This window comes from Microplitis demolitor, chromosome 8 (assembly GCF_026212275.2).
Source record: "Microplitis demolitor isolate Queensland-Clemson2020A chromosome 8, iyMicDemo2.1a, whole genome shotgun sequence".
Lineage (NCBI taxonomy): Eukaryota > Metazoa > Arthropoda > Insecta > Hymenoptera > Braconidae > Microplitis > Microplitis demolitor.
Window position 1 is genome coordinate 13,605,284 of NC_068552.1, and position 18,626 is coordinate 13,623,909.

At 35.5% G+C, this 18,626-nt stretch overlaps 3 protein-coding genes across 6 annotated transcripts; 1 reads left to right on the top strand and 2 right to left on the bottom strand.

The window, feature by feature from the left end:
* Positions 1–386: 386 nt before the first annotated feature.
* Positions 387–4,965, bottom strand: LOC103573274 (nucleolar protein dao-5). Of its 2 annotated transcripts, XM_008552294.3 has the most exons (4): positions 4,780–4,965; positions 2,282–3,892; positions 1,889–1,975; positions 387–1,043 (listed from the first exon to the last, which is right to left on the bottom strand). In XM_008552294.3, the coding sequence occupies exons 1-4, from the start codon at positions 4,879–4,881 to the stop codon at positions 888–890; spliced, it is 1,956 nt and encodes a 651-aa protein (XP_008550516.1). In that variant the 5' UTR covers positions 4,882–4,965; the 3' UTR covers positions 387–887. The 2 variants fall into 2 exon arrangements, with proteins under 2 accessions (XP_008550516.1, XP_008550515.1); XM_008552293.3 differs by lacking the exon at positions 1,889–1,975 and having other exon boundaries at positions 950–1,648.
* Positions 4,966–5,138: 173 nt separating this feature from the next.
* On the top strand, positions 5,139–6,594 carry LOC103573271 (mitotic spindle assembly checkpoint protein MAD2A). Its single transcript, XM_008552287.3, has 3 exons — positions 5,139–5,376; positions 5,851–6,207; positions 6,298–6,594. Exons 1-3 carry the CDS (start codon positions 5,307–5,309, stop codon positions 6,495–6,497), a joined length of 627 nt encoding a protein of 208 aa, XP_008550509.1. The 5' UTR covers positions 5,139–5,306; the 3' UTR covers positions 6,498–6,594.
* Positions 6,595–6,928: 334 nt separating this feature from the next.
* Positions 6,929–17,688, bottom strand: LOC103573272 (protein vein). Of its 3 annotated transcripts, none has more exons than XM_008552291.3 (6): positions 15,673–17,688; positions 11,269–11,431; positions 10,672–10,814; positions 10,486–10,594; positions 9,627–9,685; positions 6,929–7,064 (listed from the first exon to the last, which is right to left on the bottom strand). In XM_008552291.3, the coding sequence occupies exons 1-6, from the start codon at positions 16,655–16,657 to the stop codon at positions 7,018–7,020; spliced, it is 1,506 nt and encodes a 501-aa protein (XP_008550513.1). In that variant the 5' UTR covers positions 16,658–17,688; the 3' UTR covers positions 6,929–7,017. The 3 variants fall into 3 exon arrangements, with proteins under 3 accessions (XP_008550513.1, XP_008550512.1, XP_008550510.1); XM_008552290.3 differs by having other exon boundaries at positions 6,929–7,067; XM_008552288.3 differs by lacking the exon at positions 6,929–7,064 and having other exon boundaries at positions 8,473–9,685.
* Positions 17,689–18,626: the final 938 nt, after the last annotated feature.

Genomic DNA, 18,626 nt, shown 5'->3' on the forward strand with positions numbered 1-18,626 from the left:
ATAGATGAATAGAAAGAGTTAAGCAGCTTTAGTTCATGAAAAATTTCCGATTATTTTGTCAACATATTGATGCCTTATCAATAGATCAAAAAACAGCCTCAAAACTTCTGTTTTATAAATGTCACAAGTGTGCTACTTAGGTAACAAAAGGTAAGCGTAAATTTATAACATATGCGTGTGAATGTAACTGACAATTAGCAGTTTCGAAATTTTTGAATAAATAAATAAAATGTAAGTAGAATAAAAATTTTAAATTGCGGATTTAGATAATTGAAAAATCAGTACGCGCATTTTTTTAAATTTTATTATTTTCATTTATTTATATATGTATTTTAAATTTATGAATTATCTCATGTCTGCTATATTCACACTCATTAAAACACATATAATTTTTTTATTATTATTATTATTATTATTATTCAATGTGATATCGTTACAACTATAAGTCATTCGTATTTATAGTCATCTTTTTTTTCTTTCAACATCATTTTTTTAAATAAAATTTTCATGGCGAAAATTACAAAAATAATCAATAATGGGTCATCTGAATGTTGAAGATTAATTATTAATATTATTATTTAACAAACAAACGGATAATCTTATATTATAATTGATATAATTACTTATAACTTCATATGATTGTTAAAGAAGTTGTTGCATCATTACTCCGACGATGCAGAATATTATTTACTACACATAAATTTAACTATAAGATTCTTTAAACTCAAAGTATTTAAAATATAATTGTATTAAAGTATTTATAAGTAAAAAAAAAATATTTGTTATTACAATATTTTATGAAATGAATTGTGATATAAAACATATTTATTTTTTTTGTTTCGCGGTAAAGGTAAAAGTCATAGATATAAAGTTATATTACTACAAGTTTAATCGTCAAACTTGATTGAATTTACAGACATGTCTATTTGTCCACCACGATAACTACCGCGTTTTTTTTTAGTTTTTTCATGGCGGAATGATTTTCCTCTCGTATGTTTTAAATCAATGTTAGCTTTTTCTCCCCATGATCCTCTTGCACCTCTCTGTGTGTGGAAAAAAAATAGAGAAAAAAAAATATACATATAAAATTGATTAAAAAAATATAACGAAACATATATAGATAAATGTCATTAAATACCAAGTAACTTTTGTATTCTAGTAATAACGAGGAGAATTGCGAGTTTATCGATAATTATAAAATAAACATTTAATATTAATAATTTATTTATGAATTATTTATTCAATCGTCGAACGTTATTTTTTTATTTTGCGCTGGCGCAGAGTCAAATGATTTATTGTTTTCGCCTCCGAAAGACTTTCTTTGACCTCCGCGGAAGTTACCACCCCCGCGTCTGTCACCGTCACCAAATGATTTTCTGAATCCGCCGCCCTCTTTATTATCCCAAGATCTTCTGTTATTATCAAAGCCGCCGCGACCCCCACGGCCACCGCGATCACCTCCTCTGCCTCTGAACCCGCCACCTCTGCCTCTAAATCCGCCGCGATCGCCGCCACCGAAACCACCGCGATCACCTCCACCTCTACCGAATCCACCTCGGCCGCCTCTACCGCCGCCGAACCCGCCCCGTCCGCGACCACCGCCGTTTTGTTTTTCAAAGTTGTTACTCGATCCTTCATCCTCGTTGTCCTAGAACACAAAAGAGAAACAACAGGTCAATCATTGTGTCTGTGAAAGTACATTTTTTAAAAACATTAATAACAATTATTGATAAACAAATATATTAGTTAGAATTGAGAAAAAGCATTCATCGCTGCATGGAATATTTTCTGTAATAATCAGTCTACAAATTATTTTTTATAACTTTCACGGGGCAGTGAGTGACCTGTATTTCTCATTGCATCTTTTGATTTTTAGCTTGATTTTTACCTTTGCTTCAAATGAATTGTTAGCCAACTGTGGACTTAACTCGATCTCATCATCCCTGACTCGTCGGAAAGGTACATTTTTTCGTGACTAAAGGGTAAAGTAGGTTCATTAATGAATGATCAATGCTTTCTCACAAATCTTATTTGATTTTTTTTTTCCCTTAAAGATTATTAAAAAAATATGATCCTGAAGTTAGCAGACAATTAAAAATTTTTTTAAACACCTTAATTTAAAATAAAAAAAATAAATATATGCACATGTAGAAAATTAAAAAAACTATAGGTGCAATTTTTTGAAATATTTTTTTTTTTATAATTTATCATTTTTTAAAAAATTTAAAAATAATTAGACGCTGGGTAATTTCAGTATCATAGAAAAATAATGTCAAGTTACCTTTTCTGCACTTGCATCGCCGCTGGCTTTTACAAAGTTGCTGTAATTAGCTTTCTTGGCCGGCGTTGCTATGCCATTTTGCTGTTCGTTCTTTGAATCATCATGTTTTCTTTTCTCAGCTTTGCCAGTTACCTTTAGCTTAGCCTGTGGTTTTTTCTCTTCATCAGACTCTTCTTCGGAGCTAGACTCTTCTTTTTTAACTGGTGTTTTTTTAGGGGCTTCGTCATCGGAGTCTTCCTCTGAACTAGATTCTTCCTTTTTAACTGGTGTTTTAGCTACAGGAGTTTTAGCAGGTGCTTTTTTGGGTTTTTCTTCTTCGGACGAGGAATCGTCGCTCGATGATTCGGCTGGTTTAGTTTGTTTCGCCGGTGTTGGTGTCTTGGGCGTTGCCTTTGCTACTGCTGGTTTAGCTGGTTCCTCATCAGAGCTGTCGGAATCTTCGCTTGACGATTTGGCAGCTTTCTTTGCAACGGGCGTTGTTGCTTTAGGTGCAGGTTTAGTTTCTTCTTCAGAAGAATCTGAGTCGCTCGAAGACTCAGCAGCTTTCGCCGGGGTTGCTTTAGCTGGAGTTGCTTTAGCTACTGGTTTTTTCGGGGATTTTTCTTCTTCCTCGCTACTGTCTTCACTGCTATCAGATTCTTCCTTTTTGTTTACAGCAGCTTTCTTTTGTTGAACAGCTGCAACTGGTTTAGCTGGTACTGCTTTCTTTGCCGGTGGCTCATCATCGTCATCACTGCTGCTTTCTTCACTCGACGACGCTTTCTTTGCTGGTGTCTTCGCTGGTGTTGTTGGTTTACTTACCGCTGCCTTAGCAGCTGGTTTCTCGTCTTCTGAGGAATCATCAGAGTCATCACTTGATTCTTCCTTCTTGGGAGTAGCTTTCGGTGTAACTTGTGCAGCAGGTTTACGTGCGACAGTTTTCACCGGCGCCTCATCTTCACTGCTGTCTTCATCAGAACTCGATTCTTTTTTCGCTGAAGTTTTTACCGCTGGTGTTGGTTTCGCGACAACTGCTTTTGTCTTTGATTCATTATCATCTGAAGATGAATCATCACTTGAAGATTCTGCTTTTTTAGCGGGAGCGGTTTTAGCAGGAGTAGCTTTAGCTGGAGTGGCTTTAGCAGGAGTAGCCTTTGCAACAGCTGGTTTAGCTTTTTCGTCCTCTGAAGATGAATCATCTTCTGAGCTTGATTCTTTTTTCGCAACATTTTTAGCCTGAGGAATTGCTGTTGTTACTTTTTTTGCTTGAGGTTTTTCATCTTCTGAACTATCATCCGACGAACTTGATTCAGCTTTTTTTGGAGCGGCTTTAGCTGGCGTAGTTTTAGCAGCAGCTACAGGTTTCTTAACTGTAGATGGTTTAGGCGTCTCTTCTTCCTCAGAACTTGAATCCTCAGATGACGATTTTGCTGCTTGTTTATTGTTAGTCTGTACTTTAGCTTTTCCATTAACTAATGGTTTTTTCTTTTCTGCTTCATCTTCTTCACTATCTGAGCTCGAATCCGATTTAACCGGTTTGCCTGCAGCTTTTACATTTATTTTTTTCGGAGAACTCTTTTGGTAGTGCTTGAAAATCTCTTCAATACCTGGCGATCCTTTTGGTAATGGATTCTAAAATTAAGAAAAAAAATTTTATTTTAATGACCACAAAAAAAAGTACTCACGAACCAATTATTTAATTTAATTATGTTTTTAATAACTTTCAAATTTACAATAATAAATTTAACTCCAAATTATAAATGCACTTATAAAAAAAAAAATCGAATGCAATAAAATTTTAAATATTTCGATCCCGTGTTAATTATTACCGAAATTTTAATTCGAAAAATTTATCGACACAATCAAAATAAATGAGTATGAATTTACCAGACATCAGACAAATTTTAAATTATCTATAAATAGGGTAAATAATTAATAAAATTAAATTTAAAAAAAAAATTGCGCATTTAAAAAATTAATTATTTACTCTATTTATTTATAGTTTTTAGTTTGTCCAATGTCTGCTACAATCACACTCATTCAAAATAAAAAATATTAAAGGCCTAATTGTCGGCGTGGACTTACTTTTTATTTTTGAAATAAATAACAAATAAAAATTAATTACCTGGCAATTAATATAGAAAATAAGCAATAAATAGTCAGGTAATTAATTATTATGTCGGCGTAGCTAAAATAAAATGAATTTAACAATATTTTCAACACGTGCTCATTGTTACGTAGCTTTAGGTTCCAAGATTCTACTGTACGATCAAAATATTTACAAGTGCAAGTGTTTACTTTTTAAAAATACTATTTTTAAAAGCACAAATAATTAATAAAAAAATCTAGAGTAACTATTTTACAATCAATAACAATTAATATTAAATAGTTGAGTAATACGACGAAGCCATTACCACGTGGGGAAATCGTGGCATGAATCCGGCATTTTACGCGGGCTATCTAACCAACATTACAATTAAGATATAATAAATATAGTAATAAAAAAAAAATATACATACTGCATGTGTTTTTGTTTGAAATACTTTAGCAATTCCAGGATCTTTTTTTAACAAATAATTGTACACGAGGGAAGAAATAACCAAATCATCGGTGGATGCCATGATGGACGCAGGCAAAGTGGATGGAGGGACTAGAAGACTTTTAGAAATGGATGCACAACCTTCGAACTCCAGTCTCGAGTAAACTCTGGTGCATCTTCTGCTCAGTAGAGGCGTGGCATGTTTAATTTAAAATGTCATAGTTTTTAATAAAACCGCCAGATGGCAGCGTTACTTCCGATCAGTACTGTCATCTACAGTATTAATTTGAAATTAATTATTCGATTTGAATTGAGAGAAATTTAAATCCAACCCGATTGGTTGTTGTCATTATTTCAAATTCAACCGTTTTTCAAATTGAAACAACACGAGCAACGCATAACCTCAAAATTTATTTGTGAATTTAAAATATAATAAAACGGATTTTTTTCAATCATTTCATTTATTATTATAATTTAATCCATTATCAATTAATAACAGTATTAATAATGGGAACACAGCAAAAAGCGAAGTGTATCACATTAAAAGGCTCAGCTGAACTTGTCAAAAAATATTTACGTATGTATTTTTCTTTTTCTGACGATTTGTTTATTTTTTTTTATTTTTAATATTTAATAATAATGATAATTTTTTTAATGAAACTGAAAGTAGCAGTCATTAAAAAAATATAAAATAAATCGAGTGGAAATGTAGCAGGCATACGACAATTTTTTATTATATATAAAAAAATTAAATAATTAAGACAATAAAAATAAAAAAAAATGTATTTACTGAGTTTTGAATTTTCTAAACATGCATTTTTTAATTTTTTATTTATTATTTCAAAGTTTTAAAAATTGTCAGATGTTCGCTAGCTTCACCAACATCAAAGTAAATACTGAGGCAAAAATTTATAAAGTCCATATAAATAATTATCAAAAATTTTCTGATGACAATTGATTTGGTAATTAAAAATGCTAAAATTTTCAGCCGGCTACTTTCAGCGTTATGTTTTTGAAATAATTTAAATATAGATAATAATGATTATTTTAGAGTATGGTATCAATAGTATACTTTACCAACGAGGTATCTATCCTCCTGAAACATTCGAGCCTGCCGAACACTTTGGTATGTTTATTTTGATGTCTACTGATGACAAGATCAAGACCTTTCTCGACACGGTTCTTACTCAAGTGGAAGAGTGGCTATTACAGCGTAAAGTTCAGCAAGTAACTCTTGTTATAACAAATGTAAATACCAAGGAAGTCTTGGAGAAGTGGGATTTCAGGGTCGATTATGAGGGTAAAGTTGAGTCTGGTGAGGGGAACCCATCTGGTCTCCCTGAAGTTGGGACCAAAGATGTGCCCAGTATACAGAAGGAAATTCGTGAAGTAATTCGACAAATAACAGGCATGACAATAATGTTTTATTTTCTTTACACGTCAAGTATTTACTCAAAGTTTTTTATAATCTTTTTTTTTCTTTGTTACTTATAAATAGGAACTGTAAGCTTTCTGCCACTTCTGGACTGTCTCTGCTCCTTTGATATATTAACTTACACCGTGCCAGACTGTGGAATACCAAAGGAATGGGATGAAACTCAGCCAGTCTTTATTGCTAACAGTCAAGAAGTGCAGTTAAGATCATTCTCTACGTCTATACATAAAATGGATACAATAGTGAGCTATAGAAATACGTAAAAATATTTGTGCCATTAATTTAAAATTACGATGTCTATTTTTTTCCATTATTTTTTCTACTATTCATTTTTTTTTTCTATACGATTAGCACAACATTCATGGTAATAATTTAAGCCTGATTAATGTGAAATATAATTTATACTTAATCGAAACAAAAGTTGGTCTTATTTTTTAATTTAAAAAAAAAAATTATCAATAGAACATTAAGGAGGTTCATTGAAGTTATTTATCGTAAAAGCAGCGGTGTTAATGGCCAAGAGGCTGGAGCTCTCGTACTAACTGTCGGAAGTCTCGAATTACTTAAAACCATTAAGTTTATCTTGGCGCGGGCGAGAAAATTCGTCGCCAAGTCTTGGGTTGGTTGTCGAGGCGCCCGGCTGCTCGCCAACTTTCTCAGCAACAACAATCCTTTGACGTAAAACTTTTGTTTTTTTTTTTTCTCTTTGAAAATCTCTATCTGCTGTAGTTAAGTATTACATACTCAGTTCTCCTGTATTATAAGCTGGCCAGTAGTTTATAATCACTGTTTTATACGAGGATTAACTTGGCCATCACGATTGTTGGACTCTGCTGAAAAAAACATTGAAGACATATATTAAGTTAAGTAACATTAATTATTATAATTATTATTAATAGTATTTGTTAAGAGACAAGATGCTGATTCAGTGGTGTATTGGAATAAGAAAGTAAAGTATGATGATTACCACGACGACGAAGATTGTAAAGCGTCGTGTTTTATCGAGGTCGACGTCTTGAGTCGACGGTGCATCGTCCCCTCTCATGTATAATTATAACGTAACCAACTTACCTCGGATTTCGGCTGATGCCTGGTCCGCCAACTTGTGTATCGGTTGTTTAATTTCGATGTACAAAAAATACACCGATAAAAAAAACAAATTTATAAACGATAACAAAACATATGCGGTGGTAATTTAAACAACCACTGAAGCGAGAACATGGCCATCGCATCTACTTGGCAAGCTTTGCTACTTCCTCCAGCGTGATGCAACAAAACTACAAGCTATTAACTAGCATCTACAAGCATCTCAAGTACTCATAAGTTGTAAATATTGTAAATTATACGTTTATATTTTAGTGTAGTATATGGTATATAGTATATACAGACTATCTTACAAAATTAAATAAATAGCCGTGTGAGTATTTCACTCACTTACAATTTATACACGTATATATATAAAGTGAGTGCTACGCAAGAATTCCTCGGCTTAAGTTGAATCAAGAGACGGGAGTAAGAGTCGCTTGAGGGCAAACGGCTCTAGTTCTATTTCCGACTCTCGTGAATCATCCGAGTTCACCTATCTTGCACGATTTTACCGTCACCAACGTCGTTTGCCGCCAGCCGGACACAAGCGTCAAAGCTACTACGAGAGTGACTTAAAACGACTTTCTATACTTATGTATATATGTGTATATATTAATATATGATTTTATTGTATATATAACAACAACTGTTTAAATATTATACAATAAAACATAGTGAGTAATTAATCATTAAAGAAATAATAGTATTTTAATTCTTCAATGATAGCCCGTGTGCTCGATATTTTAGCGGGAGATGTACAGTCAAAAATAGATTCAGTCGTCGAGGAATGAGTTTAAGTTGTTATTTGCACCACAATCTTTTAATTCAAATAAAATTAAAAGACAATAAAATAATAATAATAATAATAATAAAAATAATTATAAAACAATAATCTGCTATGATAGAGACGATTTTTAATTACAAATTAATAAATTTAAACGATTAATAATTAATAAATAAATTAAATATTTTGTTTCAATTCTATATAAAAAAAAAAAAAAATTAAACGAAAGTTAACGTATGCTAAAAATGAATTTTTATTATTATTTAATTTAAATAAATTTTATGATTATAAAAATTCATTTTTAAAGCTCAATGCATTTAACTGCATTCTACTTATACATAGTTTATTTATACATGTATTGTATTTAAGTCCGTGAATGTATACATGTATGTACACGTTAAAATTATACATAACATAACATAACATAACATAAAATAATGATAATTAATAGTTAATAATATAATTTAAGATAATGATAATAATAATAATACAATTAAAGATAAATTAATAATAAAGATAATTATAATAATTAATAACAACATAGTTACTGTATAAAACATAAATAGATTCTCAAGATAGACATAGCCTGGCACTTATACTCTCTCTGTGTCAATGAGTGGTTTGATTTTTTAAACAGACAAACGTATCAGTTGTAATTTTTTTAATCAACATGTTCTCAAAAAAACTCATGTTAAGAAAATATTTTTTTTATAATCATTTTTTGGTAAAAAAATATTTATAAATTGAATGTTTATTATTATAATAGAGTTACTGATACATTAATCTTCGGGATGCTTTTAATTATTTTCAGATTACCCAGTATAATAATAATAATAATATGAACATTAAAAGCGTTTGGTTATTGAAAAATAGTCGTAATAATAATAAGTGTATTCTTCAGGTGATTGGTAGTGTTTGGAAGACACTTCTTTGGTATAATTCACGGGAAAAATTAAGGATTGCTGTTGAAATTATTATCAATTATATTTATCTAAATATATTAATAGAATGTATACGTATACCTACAGAGAAGAAAATAAAAAGACAGAAAATTAGAGCGAGAGAGAGCAAGCGAGCGAGTGCCTATCTATTAATAAAAATGGACATCTGTTTAAGAAATAAAATGCAATTGTAATTCGTACAAATTGTCTAATTTTAGGCAAGGCATAGGCAAGGATAAAGGGATTATTTTAAATTATAATTGTATTAACATCGCTAACGATGAGTGAATGGTAAGTGAATGTTAATCGTGAGTGAGTGGATGATTGAAAATAAACTAATAATAACAATAATCGTAATAATAATAATAATAATAATAATAATAATAATAATAATAATAATAATAATAATAAAAATAATAGTAAGAATAATAATGATTATGATGTGGCATAAAAAATAAGTTGGGAACGCCAAAAAAAGTAGCAGCTACCAAATTGGGTTCCGCGTCACTATCGTTAGCAGTAATACGAGGTCGAAAGACCCAACTTGCATGAAAATGGCGCTCTATGACGGTTGTACACACTTCCGGTGCTGATTACGTCCTTGGTCTCGCATCGTAGACCGGTAAAGCCCTCCGCACATCTGTAACACAAGTAATAATATTGTACACCATAGTCATTATGTTATAAAATTTACTTCATATACCCACACGCACACACGTGTATACTTATATATATATATATATGTGTGTGTGTGTGTGTGTGTGTGTATATATAAATATATTAATCAACAGTCGTATAAGTCGACTTGTGAGGCAACTCATCGCTCTCTCTTATGCTTACGAACAAGCCACGGAACTCGAGACGCTTCTCTGGAAAATAATTTGGTCGTTCTATTTATAAGCTTTCGAAATGAGAGAGTCTCTTGGGTGCGCGTGTAGTGCGCGAGCGATGTCCTAGCTAACGTTACGCCCAACGTCTCCGACAGTTGTTGCGAAAACTTTCAGCATCTTTGGATCTATTCTCCACTAAATTTTTTATATTTACGACTTTTTTCTATTACTTATAGCTTTATCACACTTACTAACAGCCAGACACACATTCACACAGCGTACACATTTATACAGACTTTTATTTTGTTGGCTGGTGGCCCAAAAAGCTCTCAATATCCGTTAATATTTTTCTGACCCTGCCAGGTGTCACTTTTTTCGAGGCACACGACATTTTTGTCGCTGTCTTCAGTCAATGTTTTGACTACCAACGGATTTTGCTGGCACATGGTTGGTAGTCTCTTGTGTACTACTGGCCACTTCAATGTCGTCTGGATTATTCACGTGGTATCTCCAGACGAAAACAATCCTACTTTTTTTTTCTTTTTTTTTTCTATTATTAAATTTATAAGTAACTGTAAAGAAAAATATAAAAAACTACTTATAAATTTACCTGCATGCTGGTTCACCAACGGTCTCGAAGAAGAGACAGGTACCGCCGTTCATGCAAAAATCACCTGCTATAGGACACGGCTGCTCTTGTCTAGGCCACGCTACTGTTGCTGCAAATTGATTTAATTTTTTTTTTATTAACTGCTTAGCTTTTGATAGTGTACATATAAATGACAATTACACTTACTGGTTTCAGTAACCTTGATGTCATTAACGACTAGAAGTTGGGCTGCAAGGGAGGCCCGATAGCCAGAGGTACTTTGGGCAACGCACTCGTACCTACCACTGTCTTCGGGGCGTGCAGACGCAATTACCACTTTGGATCGTCTTCTGCAAAGTATATATACAATATATATAATCATATATGAGAAGTCTAGTACTTGATGTATCATCATCCCTAAAGTGGTGAGAAGAGAAGAGAGGCGCGCAGAGGAGAGACGTAACGAGATGAAAGGAAAGAACGAAAAGCGACCGAGTTGTATGAACGAGGTGGATTATATAAATAGAAATAAAGTTTAAGATGAACACAAGAGAGAGAAAAAGAGAGCCGAGAGTGCCGCTAGTCTAGACGGAGTGTCGATTTTTCCTCGGCACCAAATTAGAAACTCTGACTGTCGACTGTGGTTGCCGCTTCTTTATTTTTTTCATTTTATTTTATTTTTTTATTTATCTTTCTCTCTGTCTCTCTGCCTTCTTTTGCTCATCTTTTTATTCTCGTTTACCGGCCGCCTCACCCTCTCCCTATACAGAATCACCCGAAAATTCTCGACACAATCGTTCTCACCGTTTGTGCTGAATTCTCAGGCCCCGTCGTGGATACAGCGGCACACCGTCTTTGAGCCAACGGACTCTCGGTGGTGGCGAACCTCTCGTCCTGCATACAAGCTTTACTCGCTCCCTCGTTCTTGCCACCGAGTCCCTGAGCTCCGTCAACGTCACTTCTCGTACTGTAACATTAAATAGTTATTTTTCAAAATAAAACTTTAAATAAAAAAAAAAAAAAAAAAAAATAAGTACAGAATAAAATAAGAGATAAATAAATAAACAGATAAAAAAAATTAACACACTCTTAGCTAGAGTGTGTATTAACGACAGTCTTACTCTCGTGAGCACGAGACGAGCAAACAGCCGACGATGAACAAGCGCATCTCGTCGTTCTATTTTAAGTTCTCGTAGATTACACACTGAAGTCATGGTGTGGTGTAAACTATAATTAGATCATCTTGGTACAACTAATACAATATATACCATTATCACCCTATTGTTTTAACTGGCGTCGCTAATCAAAAAACACCATAACTATCGTATCTGTACCGGTCAATTAAATGTAATTTATAATTGCTCGATTAAGGTCACACAAGGTTTATCATCATCATCATCAATATAATAAGCCTTAAGTGTGTATGTAGTGTATGTGTAAGTCAGTAAAGGGAATGTTGTCAAGTATGTCTGACTCTAGACTGCTACTACTACTTGTTAAGCTCCGATATCTTTAATATACAACTTAACTTCCATACTATCTACATTATTATGCTTGCATCTACTATACGACAGTAAACGTCTCTGACAATGAATTATTTTAAGTATCGATCGCATCGAGATGGATGCTGGCGTCTAGAATTGTTATTTAAGTAACGATAATGTGACACGTAATCAAACACCGGATGAGAGACGAGTCACAACAATAATGAGATGATGCTCGATGGTTAACTGAGAAAGAAAAATAAAAATAAAACCAATATGCATATTATTGATGTATATATATATATATATATATATATATATATATATATATATATATATATATATATATATATATATAATAAATGTAATCATTATTGAAAGTGATATTGTCGTGTAGATACACCGAGTAATCGATTATATTTGTTTCAGCCTACACACTCGGTAGAATTGGCTTGGGTTTCAAGCTGAAGATACATTGTGTTCAGTTAATTGTCATTCTAGAGACGGCCCGAAAAAAATAGCTCGAATTGAGGCTCGTTTGCTTGGGTATGTAGAAAGCAATGAGTGAGACACGTCAATAGCATACCATACAAACTTGGAAATCTTTCACTTCATTGTATTAATATTTATTAGATGGATGTTTTGTTACATAGTCTATCAAAAATTTATTTAACGGTATTTATAGATAAAACAAATAATCGAAAAAGATGGACATTATATTCGATTGATTATGGACTGACTAATAAATAAATTTTTAAGTATCTTGATTATAATTTTTAACCTGATCAATTTGAAAATCTTTAATTCAAACTTTTTTTTCCAGATAATTTTTAATTTCAAATGCAGTATTTTTATGTGATACTGAAATTAAAGCAGTAAAAAAAAATTAATGGATTTTTTATTATATTTATTTAATAGTTGTCACAAAACGTAACGATTTTGAACATTATGTTTAATCGAAAAGTAATTAATACTTATCACGACTACAAGAATTTAAAGGAAATAAAATAATTAAATGTAATTTATTGTTGATAAGGTTTTTTTTTGTTAGTTTTTTTCGTTGATTCACTTTATATAAAAATATATATTCGTTATTTAATTTTATTTGACATTTCGATGCATAAAGTCTTCCAATTTTCACCCCTTTACGTACTTTTTTACCCGACAATTTGATTGTCGGAGTAAGAGTGAAATGAACGAAAATAATAAACAACTTAATTTGTGTGGTTCTATTTTTAAAAAATATTTTTTTTCTCTTCTATTTTTAAATTATTATTATTAACAATAAAAAATAACATAAATTCTATTTAAAGAATGATTAAATAATAATTTTTAAATAAATTTTCTTAAATTGGGACAAGTTTGTATGGTAATTGAGACTTGTGAGTCAATTAAACCGAGTGTTGTCAACGTTCCTCTCATTTCATTTCATTTTTTTTTTTTTTTTTTTGACGCTGGTCGTAGACACAAATAGAATTTCGAAATACACACAATATTTTTGTCATCAAATAGTAGTATGAGATACACTTTAAGTATAATATATCCAAGTGTACTTAAGCTTTATAAATTAAACTACATACGATAACAATAATTTATTATACAGATATATATTATATATAGGGATATATGATACCTAAAATGATTAAACGATTTTATACGACACAATAAAATAAATTGTCTGATCAAATAGCTGCATCTGGCAGGAATGGTCACTTGCAATAGCTGCAGCAATAGTCACTACTTTGTCGAGGCTGTAAATTGTCATGTAGTTGAATATCGAGTTAATAAATGAGCTAGTGAGTGCCAATAGTAAGTTTGTTTTCTATACAGTTTAGCTGAGTGACAATCGTGGCGATAGTATTAGCACAGGTATCAACAGGTTTCAACAGATCTTAACGAGTTTAATAGTTATGGTACTGGGTGGAGGAAAAGGAGAATGGTATATATATATATATATATATATATATATATATATATATATATATATAACCATATACATACATATATAGAGTGTATTATAGAGTGTATAGAGTAACTAGAGAGATCTACCCGCTACTTCCGTAGTAGATGAACCGACGAAATGAAACGGCAACACAGCGACATGATCGAGAGAGACGGAATCCCGCTGGTCTTCGCCCAATCCGGCTGCTCGTTTTTCCCTTATACGATTCGGTACACCGTGAGTAAGCAGGCGTGCTCGAGCGTTTACTGCGTTTGCCGTTAAAGAAAGTAACGAGTTAAGCGGCTGGTAAACGCAGGCATGTGAACGAGAAAAGGGGCATATGTGTACATACATGTATGTATGTATAAATATATATGTATATGTATATGTACATGTATATGTATATATTCGTATATTTTTTTTTTCTGAAGAAAAATCGTCATTCCAGCTGCACTTGCTGGCTATGCGTGTCCTTGAGCATTTCTCGAGTTCAGCTGACTCTACGTCGCGAGTATTTCTCTCATATGTAGATATATATACATATACATACATATATACTGTACATACATGTATAGATATATATGAAGAAAAGAAAAAAATATATATAAAATAATAATAAAAAAATCGAAAAGCACGGCGCGTCTTGCTCGGAATGAATTTCGAGCGTAATACAAAGAGCAGAGAACGGCGGTAAAAGAGGGAGAGAAACGTCCATGATGCGAGAGATCGTGACCGGCATCTCGCATCGTGCGTCGTCGAGTTCGCGGAACGAACTTTCGAGGAAGAGAGCCGTCGGCGAAGATCGGCAAACTGCTCTATGGACGGCAAACTCGGTTAATGTTGTTGCGAGACGCGATCAACGCGATAACGAGAGCTAATTACACTTGGCACTTTGATGCTACAGTAGTACTTACCAGCAATAGGCCATCATAATTATTATTATGACTAAATAAAATCGGTCAACGAGTGTACCATATCTCTGATATGATATGATGACATTTTATCCAGCCTTTGCGAATTACTTTGCTGGCTTTGTGAGCCGCCGTGCAGTCTACTGGTTGCCCCTCGCGCCTACTTGTATACACACATACACACACATCCACATACTCATCTACCGTCAAGTTAGTCCCACTTGTATTTCGTCAATCCGCGGGTGATCCAGTCTTATCTGTCCTCGGGAGCCTACAGAGCGCCGGTAGGCCCGGTAGCCCAGTATGGTCATGGGCCGTACGTGCTTGGGTTACATACCTACCGATATAGATATATATACATACTTACGTACATCCATATATACCTACTACTCCCCATATATAAACAAATTCATAAATCGCATTTATATGCACTATGGTCTATAATATACTCTATAAAAACAAGAAACAACGTCATCCTCACACAAACGGAAAGTAACAACTCCTAACGAACGATTAATCGTCATTTGAATGATTAATTGGTCATTGGGATAATTGATCGGCTCACGAGATGGGGCGAGGATGTGAGGTGACGTCAGCCAATAAAGACGAGTCGGGCTCAAACGATAACATCTCTAAGAGATATATAGCAGCAAAAGTAGTAATCGTAGTAGTAGTAGTAGTAGTAGTAGTAGTAGTAGTAGTAGTAGTAGTAGCAGTAGTAGCAGTAGTAGCAGTAGTAGTAGTAGTAGTATTATATGCTGCCGCTGGACATTATCGGCAAAAGTACCGACTACTTTTTGGTGCAAGTCAAGTGGCCAAGATGGTATATAAAAGACATATGAGAACTGTGTATATAGCAAGCTTGACTCACCGTAATCGGGTCGAATGACTGCCTGTACCGCCTGTTCGTTTTTCTTGCTTCGTATCACCGGCTCACCCAGGATTGTAAAGTTTCTAGGTCCCACACGATTCACAAACACTAGATACACTTTACCGCGTTTAATGTCGGCGCGCACCACTCGAGCATTGTCATCACGCTGATGCAGTTCGTGTAGCTGCTGATGCTCGTCGGTGCCCTCGTTACGACACAACGAGGACTTGCCACCTGCTTCTCCTCCACCACCACCAGCACCTCCTCCTCCTGTTCTCTTATCCGACTTGTCGCGAAAATGGAGTCGTACACTGTCGTTTTTGCGTAGTGGCTGGAATCCAGCTTGACTTTTGTAAACCTGCTTCACCTCAAAGGTCACCGCGTAATTTGACCCAGGACTCCTCGAGGACGACATACTTCGTGCTTTACCCTCAAATACTGTAGGCGCTAAATATGCACGATTACCCACGTCTATGTCAGGACACCAATTTCGAGTGTGACAAGGAGTTCCGTTTTTTCGACGGCACCGTTTTCGCTGTTCCCTTCGAGACTCACTTTTGCTGCGACCTCCGCTGGATCTACCAGCTCTGGACCTGGCTTTTAGCGTCGACTGAGTAATAGTCTCGTAACCGGAAGACAGCGATCTGCTGTGTTCTTTTACCCGGTGTCTAAAGCCAGTGCCAATAATTGACAGCCACTTATTTGTCCGGGGGTAAAAATCATCCGGTCCCCGGAGTTGTAAACTGATGGCTGGGGGTGCCGCTATGAGCGTGAGGATGCACCACCAGCCGCTTAGGATTCCCGATAAAATCAAGGAAGCCCGCATTATCCGATCTGCTACCGCTGTAACCCCTTCGCTCGTCCACGTCTCTCCCCTCTTCCACACGGTAGTGGACACGAGGACGACGATGTTGACGTTCACTCTCACGTTAATACCTATATCAAACACTAGTTTAAGTCTAGTAAAATAATCAGTCCATCCCATCACCGATTAACGATGGTAGTCTTGGCCCCGAGCCTTGGACTCCACGGGACCTTGTCCTTCTCATCATCACCACCACGGCACCGTGACACCACTTGTCGTCTACCACCAATCGCTCGTAAACCGGGAGCCCCAGATCCGAGCATCCTTGGATCCGCTCACTGACACCCGACAATAACAAGCAGCCATTCGTTCCGTCACTGTATATCCGCTCATTTAACAAATCCAAATAAATGTCGGTACAATGTTGTCAACGAGCTGATGAGCAACCATACAGCTTGACACCGAGACATTGATCCCAAGTTCCATGGTACTTTATTTCGCGCAAACACTTTTTTTATCTCTGTTGTCGTTATTGAAGTTGTTGAAGTTGTTGCTGCTGCAATTGCTGTTGATAATAACAAAAATATTTGTCGTGAATTCCAATTTATGTGAGTGGTGATGATTGTTGCGGTGACAGTGGTCAAGTTGAAGTTGATGATGTTGTTGCTGGTGGTGGTTCTGTTGCTGCTGCTGTTGCTGAAAACAGGTGTAATAAAGTTTCATCATTGTCTCATTGGTAGATATAATACACACACTCGTTGATTTATAAACACAGGCGCCCACGTGGCGAGCTCCTTCGCCACATTTCTTATCGTCAACACACGCGTTAACCGTGTGCACACGTTTGCTCGTCACGAGTCACTAGCTTTCAACCGAGCCTCATTTAACTGTAGTGTGATGGCAAAAAAATTTTTTTTTCTCTTTTAAATAGCACACAAGATATTTATTTAGTGCTGAATAAACACTTGGGGATTTATTTTTAGGGGCTTGATGTTCTTATACTCTCTCTCACTCCCTAGTTCTTTGGTGTGTCTTGAGCCCTCCTGACGTATACACACACAAGTGTCGTCGTATCTAAAAGGGTGAGAATCTGGCACGAGTAGAAAAGGCGTGTGGAGAGACGTTGGAGAGAGATGCTCGAGCGTCGCACAACTTCCACGGCGGTTGAAATTAGACTGAGCAAGCTGCTATCGCACCGCTGAGCTCGGTCACAGAGCCAGTGACTCCTAGTGGGCGCCGGTTGAGGCTCTGCGCGCGCAGATCGTTCCTCTTCGTTTGTTCGCCGCGTCGCCTGTCGCGCCTCACATGCTTTTATCTCTTTCCCTATAATTTTTTCTTTTTCCGTCTCACACTCTTTATCATTCCTTGTCTCTTTCTACTATTCTTTTCCGAATACGTATAGCCACTGTTGCTACTGTAAACTGTAGGTATATAAGAGCAAAGCCGGAGAGTAGTAACTGGTGACTAGCCTATTCGCGCGTTCCACACCCCCTCTTTCCAGTTAAAACTCAACCACCAAGTGTTAATCGCACTAGCGGGCAGTACTGCTGTAAGTCAAGGAGCTTGAGAGAAATTGCGGGCAATTGAAGGGGCTTGCATGCAACTGGGTCGACGAGTGTGGGATTGTGGTGTAAGAGCACCTGGCACGCGCCGTCTAGTCTACTGGCTCGGTGGAGTCCACGTATGAACAGGCAGTGGTGGTGGAGGGCAGCAGCCAGGGCATCAGACGAGACTCTCGTCTTCCGTATCGCGTGCATACACGTGCCGTGGGCCCGCGTATGCTTCTTGTTCCCCACTCTTTCTCTCTTTCTCTCTCTGATATTTTTTTATCTCTGTCTCATACTTTATAGTGATATGTACACTCACGGTATCAGCAGAGTAATAATGTGTGTAGTAGTACACATGAAATTCTTGAGAGCGAGGCTCTTGACAATAATACAGTCTGCCATCACTTGGAATAAATAATGATGGTCGATGGAATTGTCCCAGTTGGAATTAGCTAGAAGGGAAGAGGTGTGCCTGATGCAGTGACCCGGTGATCGGGGGCAGGGGAAGTTACTCGCTGGGGGCCCGGCCCGAATCTTTGTTTATCTTTATCTCTTTTCGTTTGGTTTGTCGGCTCGCGGCTTGGCTGCACGTGATTACAGGG